At 42.7% G+C, this 18,609-nt stretch overlaps 3 protein-coding genes across 6 annotated transcripts in view; 2 read left to right on the top strand and 1 right to left on the bottom strand.

Annotated features, from left to right (window-relative positions):
* The first annotated feature begins 2,741 nt into the window (after nt 1-2,741).
* PHYHD1 (phytanoyl-CoA dioxygenase domain containing 1) lies at nt 2,742-16,305 on the top strand. 2 transcript variants are annotated; one of them, XR_774575.1, is made up of 12 exons: nt 2,742-3,910; nt 4,741-4,899; nt 5,441-5,516; nt 5,647-5,694; nt 7,310-7,365; nt 7,548-7,610; nt 7,698-7,719; nt 8,088-8,216; nt 9,808-9,927; nt 10,072-10,198; nt 10,391-10,659; nt 15,580-16,305. XR_774575.1 is itself a non-coding variant. In XM_010570941.1 (11 exons), exons 1-11 carry the CDS (start codon nt 3,746-3,748, stop codon nt 10,434-10,436), a joined length of 1,011 nt encoding a protein of 336 aa, XP_010569243.1. In that variant the 5' UTR covers nt 2,742-3,745; the 3' UTR covers nt 10,437-11,060. The 2 variants fall into 2 exon arrangements, 1 of the variants encoding a protein (XP_010569243.1); XM_010570941.1 differs by lacking the exon at nt 15,580-16,305 and having other exon boundaries at nt 10,391-11,060.
* DOLK (dolichol kinase) lies at nt 12,684-18,481 on the bottom strand. Of its 3 annotated transcripts, none has more exons than XM_010570943.1 (2): nt 18,398-18,481; nt 12,684-15,296 (listed from the first exon to the last, which is right to left on the bottom strand). In XM_010570943.1, exon 2 carries the CDS (start codon nt 15,191-15,193, stop codon nt 13,622-13,624), a length of 1,572 nt encoding a protein of 523 aa, XP_010569245.1. In that variant the 5' UTR covers nt 15,194-15,296; nt 18,398-18,481; the 3' UTR covers nt 12,684-13,621. The 3 variants fall into 3 exon arrangements, with proteins under 3 accessions (XP_010569245.1, XP_010569244.1, XP_010569246.1); XM_010570942.1 differs by having other exon boundaries at nt 18,118-18,416; XM_010570944.1 differs by lacking the exon at nt 18,398-18,481 and adding an exon at nt 17,536-18,102.
* A 70-nt stretch (nt 18,482-18,551) lies between these two features.
* The window catches only part of NUP188 (nucleoporin 188kDa), a 30,001-nt gene continuing 29,943 nt past the window's right edge, over nt 18,552-18,609 (top strand). The window contains exon 1 of the mRNA XM_010570939.1: nt 18,552-18,587. Within this exon, the coding sequence (XP_010569241.1) occupies nt 18,562-18,587 (26 nt within the window). The 5' untranslated portion in view covers nt 18,552-18,561. The remainder of the gene's footprint in view (nt 18,588-18,609) is intronic.

Genomic DNA, 18,609 nt, shown 5'->3' with positions numbered 1-18,609 from the left:
TCTTTTAAGCTTTCTGTATGCAAAGGCACTTAGCCTTTCATGTTCTCACTTTTCAGAAGACAGATGTTAATAATTCCAGCTATTGTGTAGGACTCTTGGTTTTTTCTACTCATCACAGGAGTCCTTGTGGATTATGACATTCCTTTATGAATAAGCAAAAAGTAGATGTGCAGCAAAAGAGGTCCTGCTCAGTGACAAGCCTGGACTGCCTTATGTCTTTCACCATCACTTTATAACAAATGGCTGAAATGGTTTATGTTGCCAAATATAAGATTGTTGGGACTATTGTCTACATAGACCTACAGAAACTCAGCTGGGTTTTCAAAATGCATATTGTGCTCTCCTTTCCTAGGAAAGTGATAGGGACTGAATGAAGTCGATGGAGAAAACTGCCTGTTGCCATAAAAATAGTGTCTTCAGCCAACTGCTGGTAACAAATTAGTTAAGTGTGGTTCCTAGCTGCCTGCCTACCCTGTGCACTACTCTTTCAACTGAAAATGCTGGCAGATAGCATCTTTCCTAACTGAGCATGTACATGATGTGTTACAGAGAATCAGCCTGTAACTTTCAAAGACAGTTTGAGTTTGTGCAGCGCACTTATTTTATCAAAAGGTATTTCTCTTGTGCTTTGCCTTCCCTTGCTTCCTTTGTCCAAGACTACGTGACTGCAGTGACATTGGTCCCACTTCAGTGACAGAAAATGTGAGCAGGCTTGAAACAGGTGAAAGGTGGTAGTCTTAGATGCTGCTTATTGGCATTGATGAGTTTTAATGAAATGCTTAGCAGGACTGAACCAAGAAAGGAGAGGACAAAATGTCCCTGTCATCTGAAGCTCACTTGGACTGCAGCTCCTATTGGCAAGGATTTACCAGCTCTTTGAACAGCTGAGCAAAAAGAAAGAATGAATGGTACCATCAAAGAAAATTGGTGCTTGCTGGATTCCTGCTGGACTTCACTACAGTGATGGGGAAAAAGCCCAAGGGTAAAGAACTGGTCTGTCTTTGTTGGAAAAAGACTTTTAATTCTGGTAATTCCAAATTTTCTACGTAGCTCACTGAAAAGTGTAAAGATGCAATAGAGGCAGCTGGAACTATATTGGTTTTATTCTGGTAAAATTCTCTAGTCTGGCTGCACCATAAGCTTTTTACCCTGCTGATTTTTGAAGAAAGGAGCCATCTTGTTTTTACCTGTTCATGGCAATTCTCTTGATGGAAAATTACTGCATTTCTGAGGCTTCTGTTAGCTTGAAAGAAAGGACTGCCAATACAGGGAAGACAAAAGTATTCAAGTATCTATGCCGTTTTAAATACTAATAGACTATTTAATACCATTTAAATACTCATTATGGTTATTGTTGTTCTTGTGCTCCTTGTTTCTCATTAAATATGCTGTCACTTGTTGCTGATCGTATCAAAGACTGCAAGAGAGGTGATAAGAGATCTAGCTGAAACTTTTGCTTACCTAATAACTGTGGCAGCTCCAACAGCAGCAATTTTGGCGAGAGTGCTGAGCTGCTTAAACTGGCTCTGGAGAACTGGCAAGCTGGCTTGGCTCCAAATGGTTTCAATAGGAACTCTTATTGAGGAGGAAATTAGGGTAATCGTGCCAGTCAAAAAGGCATTTGAAACACTTGTGCTTTGTCTGCTGCAGGGTTGTCCATGTTCCAGATGTCACTCTTGTACCTTTCATGCAGACATGGGCTGGGCTTTGGCAGCCTCCAATGGAGTTTGCCAGAAGTGCAGTTTTCTTGTGGAGCTGGCAGGAGAAAAAGTTGTTTAATAGTCTGCAAAAGAGCTCTTGGAGGGGAAGGAAGGGAAGGAAAAGGGGTTCATTTCCCAGCTTTGTTCGAGTACTTTCTACCTTCCTTATCTAAACTTACTGGAAGAGAAGGTATTTACGAAGATGACGTTCTTCTCTGACTTTTTTTGGGCATTATGTGGTGGGGGTGGTTTTCCTCTTGCTGAAAAGGTCTTTCTAAGCCTCAAAATAGGAGCACATCTGGAGTGGCAAAGAACTGGAGGACTCCTAAGGACAGACACTGATGAATGCGCCTGTAACCAAGAGGGTTGCCTCTCCTAGTTTATGCAATCAGTTATCTTTTGTTATTTGCCGTGTTGTGTGCTGTGGTCTGCTGTTTATATTGCTCAAAACAATCCATAGAACAGGAAAGCTGTGGTTTACCGTCATGTGTATGAACTAAAACAGCTTCTGAAGTCATCATGTGTGCGTAAGGTAGGGAGTGGAGAAGATGACGTGCTAAATTGCTAAAAACAACAACAAAAAAACCCCTGGGAATGAGAAGTACATGACATTATGAATGACGGAGGTAACACAGAGGGACTTGGAGTGGGATTGGGAGTGTGTGTAGAAGGCATGTTTCTCCAGGATTGCTGCCTCCCAGTGAGGGGTGAGGTGGGGTGCTCATGAGATCGACTTACAGGCAATATCTACAGCAGGGTTTTTTACCACTGGTGACACATCTTCCTTAAAAACACTTCAGCTCCATCAGTTGGTGAGAGTCTGTTAACAGGAAGGAGGAACTACTTGATTATTTTGAGTCTTGCAGCATTGGAGGCTGATTGTTTCCACTCCACGTTTGTAGCCCAGTGATTAAAGTCTCTGGCAAAACTTAGCTTTCTAAACTACTGAATTCATATCCTCTTGTGTGCTGAGAAAAGCTTGAAAACAAGCTGTAAATGCTCAAAGAGATGTTCTCCAGTGAAAACGCTGAATTTCCTTTTCATTAAAAAAAAAAAAAAGAAAAAGGAAGAAGACTTGAACAAGATGGGGAGGGATTTTTATCCAGAGTTTATTCCCTTACAGAATAGAGGACTTTATTTTTTTCAAACATCGTTTTTTAAGATGTATTTTCAGTTGCTAGCAAATATATTTGGAAGTAAATACCTTCCCATGAGCATTTTGCACTCCTTCATTTTGTTGGGTTTTGTTTTGGCTAGGTGAGTGATGCATAAAACCGTCTCCATGATGTTATTTCTTTGTGGAGTGCTGCTGAAAGGATGTTTTCGGTGTTTCCCACAAGAGCCAACACATTTTTCTCTGGAGAGTAAAATCTCCCCCAGGGATTCCTGTGCGAAGGGAAGGATGTGTTGGCGGGGAGCGCCACCGCTGGGCTGGCACCTGTCTTTCACTCTCTTCTGCCTTTTAGATCTAGTTTCTGCATTTTCTCTGGTTTGAACTGTGGCTTTGGGTTTATCTATTTACACGCACGTTTGGAGCCGCAAGAGAGCGAACCGAGCAAGCGAAGGTGTAAAGTGCCAAAGAGCAGCTGTGAATGAAAATAGCAGATATATTCTCTATGAATTTTACCAAACCCTCACCCTTTAGTCTGATGTTTGCCATCTCCTGGGTTGCTGAAGTCCCTTTCAGGTAAGTGTGCTGAAGTGCTGGCAGGACTTGCTGACTGAGCAAAAAGGGCTCTGTAGGAGCCTGAATTGCCACTTTAAATTTGTTTCAAAACTTCTAGATCTTTTCATCCCACTTGAATCTTATTTTACCACCCTTATTTTACTACTGCATTTACTAGGCTTAACTGCTCTATTTTTTTTAATCTGGGTTATTAATTAAAACAGTGATTCCTCCTTGGAGTTAAGAAGTGACTCAAACTTGTGATCGCACTTGAGCAGAATGCTTGTGCACTTTAAGTAGCAACAAGAGCCAAAGCAAAGCTCTGCAGCCCTGAATGTCCCTGCCAGGAACAAACGTCCAGAAATAGGGACAAAATTCAATGGTCTGGCTGTCCAGTGCTTGCTGTTATCACATGCTGGGAAAAGGATCACGTGAAGAGGCGGGGAATCAGCCCTGCAGAGCCTGGGTGGCATCGTGGTGTTGCTGGTGGGATCCTGGCAGCTCTGCCCCGATGGCGTTTGTAACCCAGCATCAGATCCAAAAGGTAAGAAACCACACTCCGGGAAGGAGCGTGTCTGTAGTGCATGCAGGTGACACTACTTGTAAGATATGGTCACTGCTAGTTAACCTGTGATCAGGTCTAGCAAAGATCTGCTTTACGAATGCTTTATATTCTTCTCAGCTACTTGTATTACATTCATTTTGAGTGTGTGAGGACCCTGTTGTGGCTACAAACTCTCCCAGAGGGCACCTTGTCCCACAGAGCTCTTGGAGGAATTTCTCTTGTGCCCTTCTGTCTCCGCTGCTCAGCTCTCATCCATGAACTCGAAATCTGCCTGTCAAAGGATAATCTCCAGGGTATTCTATATAAAGAAACAGCAGTGCCAACAGCGTTCACTTCATTTTGTAAGGGATTGTGTAGTGAACTGTGAAAAACCACCCAGGGATTTTTCCCTTAGAGAAAATGCTTTCCAGCTTGTAAAGGAATCTCACTCTTATTTGGCATATAAGTATGACTGTTCTCTTCGTGTTAGCAGGCTTTGTAATCTAAGAATTGCTGGTTGGACACCTTAGATAAGATATCCTTAAACCACAAAGGCTCTAGTGACGATATCTTCTCTGCTTTGTGGACTGAGGGGTGGAGATACGTTGTTCTTAACTGTGTGGAATCTGAGCTTATTAACAAATTATCTTTTTACAATAGAAACCCCTCCTGAAATTAAAAAATTAAGAGCGTGTTGTCCAGCTGCAGAGCTGAAGCTGGGATGCTTTTCACACTGAACTGAGGCACAGCAAAAGGCCAGAACCCACCTCTTGCTTTGTGCTGCTTCCCCCAAGGAGTCTGGAGGAGAGCAGTCACCCCGTCTCTTCCAGTTCCGCGAGGATGGCTTCCTTGTCCTAGAGCATTTTTTCACTGCAGAGGAGTGTGACAGCATGAGGAATCAGATTCAAAGGATCATAGCAGAGATGGAAGTGCCACTGCACTGCCGCACCGAGTTCTCCACCAAAGAAGAGGAGCAGCTCCAGGCGCAGGTACCGAGAAGGGCAGGGTTGTCCTGGTTGGAGCACTGGAAGGAGAAAGGGAAAAGGCAAATAGCTGCTCAGGATTCACTCTGGGGGAACATGACTCTTTTCTAACTGAACATAACACTGTGAGAGGCATTTGCTCTCCAGCTTTCTACAAATGTTTGATGGTGGTCTTAGAAGGTGAAGGAGGAGAGGATGCGCGTGGCTCTGCTGCGCTTTCAGCCCCTACGCTATAGCTCCTGGTAGCCACAAGCAGCTCTCACAGATCACTTTGCACTTGTTCTGCAGACAGAAAATAGGTTATTTTCCAGGCAGGCAGCAAAAGAAAAGCAAGGGTAGCCTCTATGTGAGAGGTTCTTGTAAAGCTGTAATCAATGCCAAGACATTAGCATTGTAGAAAGCCTTTTTGAGTGATTTCTATTGACTCTGTTTTGTTTATGCTGCGGCTTGATGGGAAAAAGATGCAGGTGAGTATTAACGCTTTGACTGAAGATTCATTTATGTCTTTACAAGGATACTATCTTTACTGGGCTCTTATCCCTGGCAGGGTAGCTCGGATTATTTCCTAACCAGTGGAGACAAGATTAGATTCTTCTTTGAGAAAGGTGCTTTGGATGGGAGAGGTAAGTCCTGGCCTGAGTTAGCCACAGGGAAGGGACAGGAGAAGGCTGAATGAGGGATCAGGGGCCAGTTTCCAGCTCTAGGACAATTCCTGCTTTGCAAACAGTGTTAAATTCTGGTTTTGTTTCATAGGTAACTTTCTAATTCCAAAGGAGAAATCCGTCAGCAAGATTGGCCATGGTATGTTTAAAGGATGGGGTTTTGAAAGGGATGTGGTTTTCAGACACGAGGATTTCTCCAGACCTACTCACTATAAATATGCTTGGCCATCTGAGGTGAAACCCTTCTGAGCAGAGAAGTGACTTCTTTACTCTTCTGTTGCTTCTCTGTGCATCCTGGGGATGACTGCATCAAATGTTGCAAAGCTCTCCCCCTCTTGCCATTGTGGCCACACAGCTCCTGTCTTTGCAATCCCGGGCTGTTTTACTCTGGGTTTCTGCATGAAATTCTTCAATTTGATTTCTACGTGTTGGTCTGCTTTTCCGCATGTCGCTCTGTCACTGTCTCTGCAATTCTCTCTGTGCTGCCTCTCGCTCTGCTGTCAAAGGACTTAAAAATCTTCTGTTACGATCCTTTTCAAAAAACCCTTCTAGGAGGTTTTTCAGCTATGCATAGCACAGAGTCACTGACATGAGGAAGTTTGGACTTCAGCCCTTGTCTCTTTTATGTAAGAGACTGCTCTAACGAATTTACCACTGAAGAGTGGTCACATTTAGTACAGATCAAACTGTGTCTTGTGTCCTGTGCAGTAGTGGGTTGCCAACACCAAAGCTGTCCTCCCTCCTTTGGTGTCACCAGCACCTTTTCTTTACCCTTACTAGTTTCAGTTTGACCTATGTCCTCTCTCCCACTTACTGGACTTGCATTTTGATGTCTTGTTTTCAAACAACACATGGAAAACAAGAGCAGGATTCACTGCATCTCCAAACACATGAACTCTGTTCAGATTAAACTAAACTTTTCACTAAACTTGGAAATTCAGTACTGAGAGTTCTCGGTTCTGTGGTTTTCTCAGAAAAACACTCTCCCCCTCCCAGACCCCTGCCATTCTGTTATACTTCAGCTTTTCCCAGGGGAAGTGAAAACAACTGTAGATGCCTGCTGACTGAGCAATGTAACAATTCAAAAGGCTTCTGTAGACTTAATTTTTGTAATTACTCCTTTTGGTTGGGTCTTGCCTCATCCGTTGCTCGGGAGCAGACCCTGCTGGACCCGGTCGTGTGTCCTCGTGACGAATTTGATCATGATGAGATGGAGGCGTGATTCCAAGTCTTTGCTTCACAGTTTTGTCACAGCTGGGCTGTAGCAAGTGTCTGTGCGCAAACAGCTCTGACCTGCGAGCTGTGGCCCTCTGCAAAGGGCACCAAAGATAAGCCCTAGATTGTTTTTGCAGTAATTACTTTTTTTTGGTAGGTCTTAAGAACTGTGTTTTAAAAGGGTGAATTCACCTATGTCCTTCAGGGTCATGTATAGTGGTTGTCGTATTAGCATTTGCATAATATAATACTTAATCACATAATACTGAATTTTTGTTCACTTTTATACGCTATTTTTTATATAGCTGCAGTTTGTGGCCAGTGAGTGATTATATTTTTGGTCTGTATAGCAGATTGTACAAATCTACAAGTGTTGAATCACCTTAGGTGTGATAAGCCATGTTTGCTCTTGGGAGGGATGAAAGTTTCTGGCTGCAATTTATCTTGCTTGGCTGTTGTCTCTGCAGCTCATCATTGAGAGCTGTCAAATTCACTTCTGTTAATGAAATCTTCAGTCTGAGCCTTTTCTTTCCCCTTAGCTTTACATGCTTATGATCCTGTCTTCAAGCAAATCACCCACTCCTCCAAGGTGCAGGTGAGCTGTTACTGTTTCCTAGAATGCCCTGGGGAAAAAAATATGGAGTAGTTAATCTTAATTTTCTAGACTCCCAAGGATAGTAATTTTGTCTGTGAAAGGAAATTTATATATTGTCAAGGAATAATGCTTTATAGTGTGTGGAAAACAGCAATCATAAATCTTGAAAAGTTTTCTTGCAGGAATTGGGAAGAAAACTAGGCCTTGAGAGACCAGTAGTTGTGCAAAGCATGTATATCTTCAAGGTACAGTAATTCAAGTCTTTTTGTCCCACCCCCCTGTCAGGTGGGAAGCTGTGAAACTCTTTACACATCACCTTTCTTTCCTTGCAGCAACCTGGCATTGGTGGTGAAGGTGAGATTCATATTATCTCTATATCACACTACACATAATACTCCTTTAGGAAAGGAATATTACCAGGAAAAAGGGTCAGAATCGGACTTAAGCCTGTGAGTTTTGTGGTCCAAACTTTCTTAAAATTATTAAAAAGCATCCATGTTTTCCAGAAATGTTTCTACATCATATGCAGCTTGAACAAAGAGCTACTTCTACATTTGCAGCAGGCTGAAAGGTGGTATTTTTATGTAAGATTTAATATGTATGACAGATCGGTGGCAGGGTAGGTCAGGTCAAGATGTCAGGGAGATGCAAGTCTGCCATCCTTCCAGTGGTACTGAATTCCTCGGGCATTAGAAGACCTTAATGACTGTGTCTCGTCGCAGTGACCCCACACCAGGATGCCACCTTCCTGCACACAGAGCCTCTGGGCAGAATCCTGGGGTTCTGGATTGCCCTGGAGGATGTCACGCTGGAGAACGGCTGCTTGTGGTTCATTCCTGGCTCTCACACCAGTAAGAGTCGTGGTGTTTGGTGTGTGCTGTGAAACGTGTGCCATCTTCTTGCTTAAGGGTGGAGGGTGACACAGACTGTGTTATGTTCTCTGCATTGCACAGTGCCTGCAGAACCACGCTACTGTCCTTGGTTGTCGAAAAGACAACTTTCTTTACTGCAAAGATCTCCTCCTATGCTGTTTGTCAAATCCACAACCACATTTTTCAGCAGGTTAACTGCTTCACTTTGCTTTTGGCCACTAGTCCATCAGATGAGCCTAATATAACAATATTTTTTAATAAAACAAAAAAAGGTGGGATACATGACTGACACTGTTTAGTTTTAAATTGATACCTAGCTTAGAAACAAAAAATCCAGGGCACTGGGGAAAGGAAGGACAGTCCTCCTGAATTTTTATTTACTCCAGAATCTGTTAAGGTGAGGGCCATTAAAACTGCTCCTGAATCTTTTCTTTTCATTTCAGTATTATTTCAGAAGCTTCCCCTGCAAGATTCAGAGTCTTCCTTGCCAGGCCACTGAGATTTAAGACTTTAATGTAAAGAAGCTCTTAAACCACTGTGTCCTTTCTTCCTGTAGCAAAACAGGTCATTACTATATGTTGGTGCTCCTTCCACAGTTTTGACTGTAGCCTTGAAAATGTTTATCAAGTCTGATCTGGACTGCAAAGAGTAATAATCCTTGTTTTGCCTTCCAGAGCAGGAATACACTGAGAAATCACTCAATCACACTTTTTTTTTCTTTTATTTTTTTTTCTTTTTTCGCCATCCATTCACAAAACTGTTTCTTTTCCAGGTTGCATCCCCTTCACAAAGACCCCCTTTTTTTTCTCTGGCCACTAAAATTTTTAGTCCTGACAGCCCTATGTAAGGGGAATAAAAATCCTCTTATACACAACTGTCAAATATTGGTCTGAATCTCAGTAAACAAGGAAAGCCTCCAAGTCTATGCAAGGATCACTTGGACACCATCCAAGCCACTGAAGAACAGTCAGTGTCCCAGGGGAACACACAGACAAAACCAGATCAGCACAGACTCACGTAATGGCCGTTGTGACAGATGGTAGTTGCTGTGTGTGTGTCACCACTGTTGAATTACCAGCAGAGTTTTCTGTTTTTCACTACCTCTAGGGCATGCTCATCAGCTTTAAACTGTGCTCACCTAAGCATTTACTCAGTGAGTGTAATCATAGCGCTCTTAAGATTTTAAGGCACTCATCCCTCATAAATTCTGGAGTCAGCTGCACTCTGATTGCAATTTATGTTCTTATAGAAAGGAGAAATGGGCCAAAAGTTGGCTTTGCATAAGTGTATGATTATCTGTGTTCCTAAAGGGCTATGTTGCAATGCACAGAAAGAGCCAGAAAGGCAAACAGAAGGTAGTTGTTTATCAGTTTTTCCCACAGCTGGAAAATCCTAAATCTTTGCTTAATGAAAAAAACCCACCCAAGTTACTAAGGAAAAAAATGAATATAATATAATAATAAAGCTCTTATCATTGCCAAGAGACATGACAGATATTGTTCCTCTGCTGTGCAGAATGTAGCTAGCTGTTTAATTTTTATGTGTGTTTGCTTATTCTGTGGATTTGCAGATGGAATTAGCCGGAGAATGGTCCGTGCAGCTTCATGTACCTCAACACGTGTTGTAGAGTTTGTAGGGTCAGAGCCAGCCTACGATGACAGCCAGTTCAAACCTCTGCCTATAAGTAAAGGTAAAAACAACCCCCAAAGTCTGCTTTACAGCTCAAGAAAAAAGAGAGCTAAAATTGTATTTTAATACTTTCAACTTCCCTTATATTTTAAAACTGGCACTCACAATTTGAAAAAAAAGCAGTACAGATGTTTCTTTCAAATAGGTGGACTCATTCTTATCCATGGTGAAGTCGTCCATAAGAGTGAACTGAACAGCTCAGAGTCCTCTCGCCATGCATTCACCTTCCATGTGATGGAAGCCAAAGACACCAGCTGGAGCAAAGAGAACTGGTGAGGTTGCCATCCTAACAAGCAGCTGAGGAAACTAGATCCTTTTCAATGCAATAGCCAGGATAAACTTTTATTGGTGGTCTTGCATGTCACACAGTTCCTGTTGGTAGTACCTCACTTAGCATTGATTTCATACCCGTAGAACTGGAATAGCCTCTGAAGTTTTGTTTTTACCTCTTCCTTGCTTCCTAGGCTCCAGCCAACTCCCGAACTGCCTTTTCCATCACTCTACACTTGAAGTTAGTGATTGGCTTCTGGAGTTAATAGCTGATCAATATTCCTTTCTGGTTGTTTGTTCATGTTCCTTTTAAATACAACTTTCACTAGATCAGCTCTCAAGATTAATTTGTCCTCTTCTCAGAACAAGGACCCTTGACACAGCTGAACACACCTGCATTAGACAGAAGCTTCTACTTCAGCATGAGCCCTATGACTATGAGAATAGTCGCCCAGTCCTTTTGGTAAGGAAACTTCTTCAGTCTTGAGAATAGACCATTGAAGATCATTGCACCTTGACTGGGACTAGTTAAGAAGTATTTCTTTTTACAGATACTCAGTATTTTCTTCTTTTTAAGTCAAGAGCTTGTCTAGTGCATTTCTTGGTTGTGGCAATCCCAGCAATGCAGGTGAAAGTGTTGTGTGAAGATGGCTGACTTTTATCCTTAGGTCTCTGTCCTACTGTTTGAATAATAGTGATTAAACATAATCCTATTGTGGGCAAAATGAAGCAGGAAGTCTAGTTTTATAATCAATCTTTTAAGTATTTCTAGCAAACTGCAGCTGAGTGTTTGATCTCCAGGTGTGTTGATTAAAAATATTACAGTTCTTAAAGAATTGTGTTGAAATTATGAAAACAAAAAAACCCAATCAAACTCCTAACATTTAAATAAAAAAAATCAGAAATTCTCCTTTTTATCTCCCTCATCTTTTCTTTGAGGAAGACACAGTGTGACCTTGTCCCACCAGCTGGGGCCAGCACTAAGTTGTCTGATGACCAGTTTGAACTCTCAATGTGCACAAGAACAGTTAATATCCCCAAAACCCCAACAAAACCAAACCAACTTAAAGCAAGGTGAAACCTAAGGAATGTTAAGAAAAGTAAGTTTTCCAAGGCAAGCTTAAGCCTGTATCCTAAACTGAACAGAAGCTGTGTAGGTGCAATTTCACTGGCACTGGTGCAATGGGAACCCTGAGATATGAGCCCAGTATCATCAATGCACTAATTACATCGTAGTAACCTTAAGACTGCTTCAAGTCCTGGCAGAGTGAGCCCCAGTTCTTACTGACTCATCCCTTTCAAAAGTATATTGCCTGTCTCTGGCATTTGTTTGATGTGAAATAGTCAAATCTGGTTTCTTTATGGGAGGAAGTTTCCTTTCAGCCCTTTGGACTTTGCTGGTCAATGCAGAATAGGTTCAGTACAGCAAAGAATTCATCACAGAGGAATGATCAGGTGGCTGTAGTAGGAATTAGGAAGGTGGGTAATGGCAACAGCAGTAATGTCGAGTTCAAAGTTTCTGCAGGTACAACTGCTGCCTTCCCCTACGTTTTTGACAGTTTGTTTGAAAGCTGTGAGCAGGGCAGAGGGAAAGTGACTTCCTTCAACTCTGGTGCTATTTTATGACGTTAGTGGTGAAGGCTGTGGCTCATGATGGAAGCAGCTAAAGCTTTTTCTGTATCTTTCCCTTAGAAAAGTCAGTAATTTAGAATAGGACCGTTCTGCTGAAGAGTGATAGTTTGTCCTCTGATTATATGCACCACTACCTGCAATGTACAAAACCATCTAGTTCAAGTGTATAAATAAAAGCAAGAAACAGGATTTCCTGTTAAATGTGAGGGGAAACTCAGTCTAGCACAGTTAATGAGTTTGTTTCCAACAAAGAGTATCTGACAATTTATTGTGTTATTAACCAAAACCAGCTCTGGACGATTTTGACATCCTCAGGAAAAGCAGTATGAAATCTCAGGAGCCCTGCCCAGGCAGGGGCGTAGATTGGGCAATGCTGCCTCTTAGCTGTTCGAGTCCTGGCTTGTTGCAGGGACAAATGCAATATTGGGTTCTGGGGCCAATTTTGCTGGCTCTGTCTGCTGGCCCAGAGCACTAGTTTCACTCCACCCCTGGTCTTATTCTCACTCCTAAGACACAGTCTCAGGGCTAGGACTGCAGGACAGTATTGTGTAAGGTATCTTGGACTCACGCAAAACTCTTCCCAAAAGTGAATAAAAGAAGTGTCAGAAGTTAACTTCATCCTGCAAACAAGAACTCTGGAATGCAAATCTCTGCTTGGACACTTCTCAGGGGAAGGGAAGAGGCAGGGAGGACATGTGTTAACATGTTTTTGTTCTCATGGACACTCTGCAAACTGGTAAGCAGAGATTGTCAATACAGAAGTGGTTTTTTTTAGGTGGGGTTTTTGGCCACAAAATGGTAGTTTTAATTAAATGGACAGAATTAAATGGCTCTAATCAGTTTGTTGATAGAAGCATTTTTATAAATTATTTGATGAAACATCTAGCTGAAAAACCATGAAAAGTAGAAAACTGTAATAGTATTAGAAAAGTTTATTGACTTTAACAGATTTTTTCTGCTTTCATGATTAATGTGTAATCAGTTTTACCTGTGACTTTGCTTAGTTTTTCCCCTATATTGAATAGTATCCCAAATAAATTATCGATTAAAATCTTGAAAAAACCATTCTCGTTGCATAAACCTTCAGGGCTAAAACTACAACCCTCTTGTTAATACTGTTTGGAACAAATGGCCTCTTTCTACATTCTCAAACCTCTCCCACCTGCTCTGGATAAACTTAGCTATTATAGCTACTGAGTTTGAAGCTGTGTTTGTGCATCACAGTGCAATAGTATGGCTCTTGTTGATGGTGACTGGATATATTTGGACAGTTGTACTCACTCTGTGTGGTCACGTTCATTACAAAACATGCTTTAAATGGTGCGTATACAGAAACAAGGAGTTCACATATTCAGTAATACAAGATGGCAGGACTCAGTACAGCAAAACAAGTTTTGGCTCTGATACAATACAGAGGTGGCAACATCTGCAAGGCTTGCTTATTTATTTTTTTTCCTCTCATTGACTTACCTCTTCCTCCTCTACTTCCTTTGCCTCTGGGCACCCAGAAGAAACTTAAATCGGATTACTAAACACAAATGCTATTTTTATCAGTTGTGTTTGTGTTCCTGTGAGAACATAAAGCAACTCATGCTGTTTTAAATGGGGAAAAAAACAAGACCAAACCAAACCCTTTATTTTAAATAGGTCTTTTTCATTTCTGTTTTTAACAATTTTATCATCTGCTGTACCAAAAACAGTGTTTAGATCAGTTTTGAGCTCTCATTACAGTGCATATTCTATTACTGCTTTTCTCTAGACAGGGGAAAAAACCTCTGTTCCTGGAAGTGCTTCTATGCCATAAACATTATCTGGAGGTAGAGAGGCAACAGCAGATTATCTATTTGGGTAGTATAAGCTTCCAAAAGAGAAACTAAGCTCACAGATACCAGAATCCAGGCATAGCTGGAGTTCAGATTCACACTGCTGTCAAAGATCAGAATAAGAGCCACAGCAATGATCTGAGCAAAAATAGCTGTCATTGTCCCTTCAAAGGTCTTCTTTGTTCCTGGCCATTTGATTTCTCCCATTGTGCTGCCAAAAACGGAGGCAATAGTGTCTCCTACCCCTACTGCCAGTACCCCAGAGTAGGGGACCAGTGCTCCTGCCCCAGACAAGGTACCTTTAGGAGCACAAGATCTGGGGAACAACCACACTGGGAGGGACATGCCAAGGAGGAGATAAATATGAGTCAAGATTAGAGGTCCACTGTCTCTTTCATCCAAGAAGAGAGACAGCAAATGCCTAAGAGTTTGGCCAAATGGTTTGATCCTGAAGTATCGAATGTACTCTAAGAAGATAAACACTGCCAGACACAGAACTGCAGCAACGTAGAGAAGCTGGCGGTCATAAATTAGTCCAGGAACATAAGTAGCTACAACAATGAAATGGAAATATTTCCTGGTTATAGTCGAGGCCTGATGTTTTTTAGATTCAGATGATCTCTTAGCATTCTGGTAGAAAACTATACCACATGCTGAAGCAGCCAAAAAGGTCCAATATACAAGAAGGTAAACTCTTGTCTGTGTCTGAAACAGAAACTGGAGTAGCCAGAATAAGGGGTTCCTCTGGATCAGTCGGTACAGCCAAGGCATGATGACCCCTAAGCCTAGCACTGCTGTCATCATGTGGAAAAACATGGAGGAGATCCACGTACCCGAATCCATGAAAATGAAGAGCACAGTGAAAAAAAGCCCAAGAAGAACAACTCCAACAACTGCCACCAGAAGGAAAAAGTCTATGGGATCACCTCTGCCCTCGATTACATTCAGTGAGCGTTTAATGAGCTGATTGAGAACAAAACTTATACCTCCGAGAACTAGCAATGCTTCTCCAGGAGTAAAACATCGAGGCAACAAGTACAGCAAGATCATACTGAGGTAGACAAAAATTAGCAGCACTTCTAGGACCTCTATCACTTCTGAAACAGTCAAAGAGTGCTTCATGGTATAGATAATTATACTGCCAGCAACACCAGTAAGTATGCAAGTGTTGGTTGGCACAGGTTTTGTGATGCCAACCGCTATTACAGACAGAAAGAGAGCAACCAGCATGCCAGTGGAAGCTACAACAATGCCAAAACGTTCGAAGTACACAATGCCAGCAGATTTGCACCTCTCCTTCATCGTTATCCCCAACAAGGGGATGACCATGCTAGCTGGCAGGAGGCCACTGTTCGCTGCTGTACGGAACTGGAATACAGCCCCACCCAGCTGGAGCAGACGGTCCCATTTGAATTGGGCATAAAAAGCCTGGATGGCGAGAGCGACAGCGCACCAGGAATACCGGTCCCACACCACTGCGTGCACAAAGAGAACGATGACGAACACTATCAGGGATTCCATGAGCACTGGCTTGTTTAACATGATTCCAGTCCAACGTGGCTCAAGCTTTCAAACTCTCTCAGGAGTCCCGATGTGCTCAATAATTGTCCATTATGAAGAATTCCCTTTCATGCTACTGCAATTCCTATTAAAAATAAAAAAAGAGCAAACAATTAAAGCCACACCTAGAAAAGCTAAAGCTTTCACACAGCTGTTTTGTTCTTAAGCTCAATTTAAACTGATAGTTATGTGCCAGTTGTTAATGTCAACCCACAGGTGAATAAAAAAACCCATAGAACCAGTGAGGTAGTAGATCAGCCAAAACTGTCATCCCCTTTTGAGAATCAAGAGAAGTCAGCCTGCAGTGACAGAAATGAACCACTGAATACTGGGGTATTCAGATACAGTTTTAAATATTTCTGTTGCAGTGTCTTTGAATGAAAATGTGAAGCAAACAAACCATAAATATTCCCAGAAGGCTTTATTGTGATGGTGTGAGTTTGAAATATAATTAATTTAAAAGTTTAAAGGTAATTTTAGAACCTAATTTTATATGCAGTTTTCACTGTATTTTTACCGAATGTTCCTCCTTTATTAAATATTTCTCTTCCCACTGCTGTGCAAAACCCCCTACGTACCTCTCTCCTTCTGTCACTGGTGTTATGATTGAATACTTCCCATTAGTGTAGTAGGTGTTTTATAATGCTATATAGTATTTAGAATAGAAGTAGGAAAGAAAACATCACAATCACTTAAAAAAATTGCCAAATGGCATACTTTAATTTTGATCTATTAGCAGAACTGTCAAGATAAGCTAAGCTGGAGATCTGAGCACAGAAAAATGAAGTGAACACACCTCATCTTGCCTGTAGCCGTGAGAGGATGTTTATCACATCCTTAATATTAAGCAGCCTAATTTGTTTTGCTTCTACAGCACTGCTGGGTCATATTTGTTACGAAGATATCTATTCTGAAATACGCTTCTAGACCATCTTGATGTATTGGCAATATTCTGTTTAACTCTAGGATGTGTTGTAGCCATATGATTTAACTATTATACAGCTTCATAGGTGAGTAAATGAGTCTGATTTATTCTTGCTTATTTTTAAAGAAAGGTATTGGCTTCATTTCTCTTTAACACATGGCACGGCCTCTTCCCCGTCAGCTATCTTGACTCCTGTTTTCCAAGCGAGAACCTTGCATGCCTGTTCTACACAGACTCTAGATCTGTATAAATAAGTGAAGTATTTTAATGTTAGTCAGTCATTAATGACACTAGACAAATACTAGCAAGTCTCATCCCAGAATCGCATCATTACTTTATAAGTGATTTGTTTAACTAACCTCTGGTACGATTTATTTTCCTCAAATTCCTCAAGAGTAAGTAAACCCTGTAAGACATTCTTGATCATGATCTAAAGCTGTCATTGTTTTCTACATCCCCTCACTCCCTTGTCTTACTAAGACTTAGTGCATTTACAGCTCTTCACCTTCGCTCAGTCAAGGTTCACAGCCAATGACAGCTGCATTGCAAACTAAACTCCTTTAAACTTTTGGACTATAAGATAAATAGTTGAGATAATCAGCAATGCACACAATTACTCTATAGGTTAAATCATATCTTATCTTCTTTGAAGTACTGTGGGCATTCACAACGTTGTGAAATTCTCACCAGCATTTATTGCTTTCTGGCAACCTTTGTTTCTCCTTATCCATAATCTGATGTTAAGTCTTAGCCATACGTAAACCAATGCCATTACACTAACATCTCTTTTGTGTTCTTCGAAGGTATCAGTTTCTGTATGTCTGTTGGCAATAGAATGGCTGATCCAGTTGTAGGTATCCCTGCTGTGTAAGATATCTCCAGCTGAAACTCTGGATTGCTTCATCCTTTCTGGTCCACCCTTAGCAGTAAACCCTTATTAAATTCTGCTCCCCCAGTCTCATTACTAATATATACATTAGCCATTAGCTCCCTCATGGAAGGCTAGAAGTTTATTTAAAGTTTTGGCTTGGGTTTTCATCCAGTGTTGAATGGTGTCACCAGATTATAAAGCTGATAGAGATGTTAGCAGTAATATTACTGGGTAACTATTAAAGTTTGTACCATCAAACTCCCTTACACTGTGGGTCTGGAGCAGTTTAGTTATTTATGACTTTGTATTGAAAACTCACAATTATTAATAGATTGCTTTTTGGCATCCTTATTCACATCGGCTGAAATACTTGATTGCCAAACAACTTCATTGCATTTACTCTTGCTATACAGCTAGATCAGGCCAAGTACAATCTTTTTGCCATCACAATTAATTTTTAAACAGAACAGGAGAAGAATTAATCATATAGTCAATAAAACAGAACTGGCATGGGCAATATCTACCTACGACCAATAATGGTTTTGGGGTCCCACTCCTTGTTGTTTCTGAGCACAGGGGAGGAGGAAGCTTAAGGCTTATTTGAGAAGAGGCAGGGTAAATACCACACGCTAGCCAAAGCTTGAAAAAGACCTCCCACTCAGTCTGGCAACTTTAAGGTTGCAACCCAGCTCTTGCATCAATAATGACAGCTTCCCCAAGCAGGCAGCCTGCCAGCTGGCCTATAAGACAAGGAAGAATTTCACCATGTGAAACGCAGGTCTCCTACTCTATTGCAGCAGCTTTGAAAGCCCGTGACCCGTGAATTTGCAACACGATGTATTTCACTGCTGAATTGTTTCATTTTCTTGTGCCTGCTGCGATTCCCTCCTCCACACCTTCTTTCACGTAACATGAAGCTCCTCAGCACTCCTGCTCTCTCACACACCGAACGGGACCCACCGCCCCCAGTTTCAAGCCGGACTAAGCGTTTTCTGCCCGTTTCGCGATCAGCATCCCGGCTGCTCTAGGTAGGGATGTTTCCCCCTGACGTGCTCCCAAACACCCGGTAGCCCTCGCCTCGCTGCGCCACCTGCCGCCTCCCTCTCTTACCTGTGTCCCCCGCAGCGCTGCGGGCTCCCCTTGCCCTCTCCTTCCACGCCGCCCTCCGCCTCCTCTCCCCCTCAGCCGCGGCACCCCGCAGCCCAGCCGGCACTACTAGGAAGCTGCCCCGGGGCACGGGCCGCAGCAAGGATGGCGGACCTGCGTTAGCCCCTGGAAGGTCTCGGAGTCGCTCGGAAGCTCTGCCCGGGGAAGCCCCGGGTCCCACCGAGGAGCTGCGCCCTTCCCCGACCGCCCCCCCCGCAAACCCGGGAGCGGAGCGCGGACCCACCTCACGGGACGCCGCCATCTTGGCGCTGCCGCCTGTCACATGACCCAAAACGCCGGGTCGGGGGCCGGAGGCGGAGCGGTGGCCCCCCACCACGTGACACCGGCGCTGGGGAGAAGGAGGGGGGACCGACTCCGCGCGGCGGGTCACGTGAGAGGGGAGCGAAGATGGCGGCGGGCGGGCTGTGCGCGAGGTGCGGGAACGCGGCGGCGGCA

This window comes from Haliaeetus leucocephalus, unplaced genomic scaffold (genome assembly GCF_000737465.1).
Source record: "Haliaeetus leucocephalus isolate CR32 unplaced genomic scaffold, Haliaeetus_leucocephalus-4.0 Scaffold306, whole genome shotgun sequence".
Classification (NCBI taxonomy): domain Eukaryota; kingdom Metazoa; phylum Chordata; class Aves; order Accipitriformes; family Accipitridae; genus Haliaeetus; species Haliaeetus leucocephalus.
Note: the sequence above shows the minus strand (reverse complement) of the source record. Positions and strands in the feature narration are given on the sequence as shown.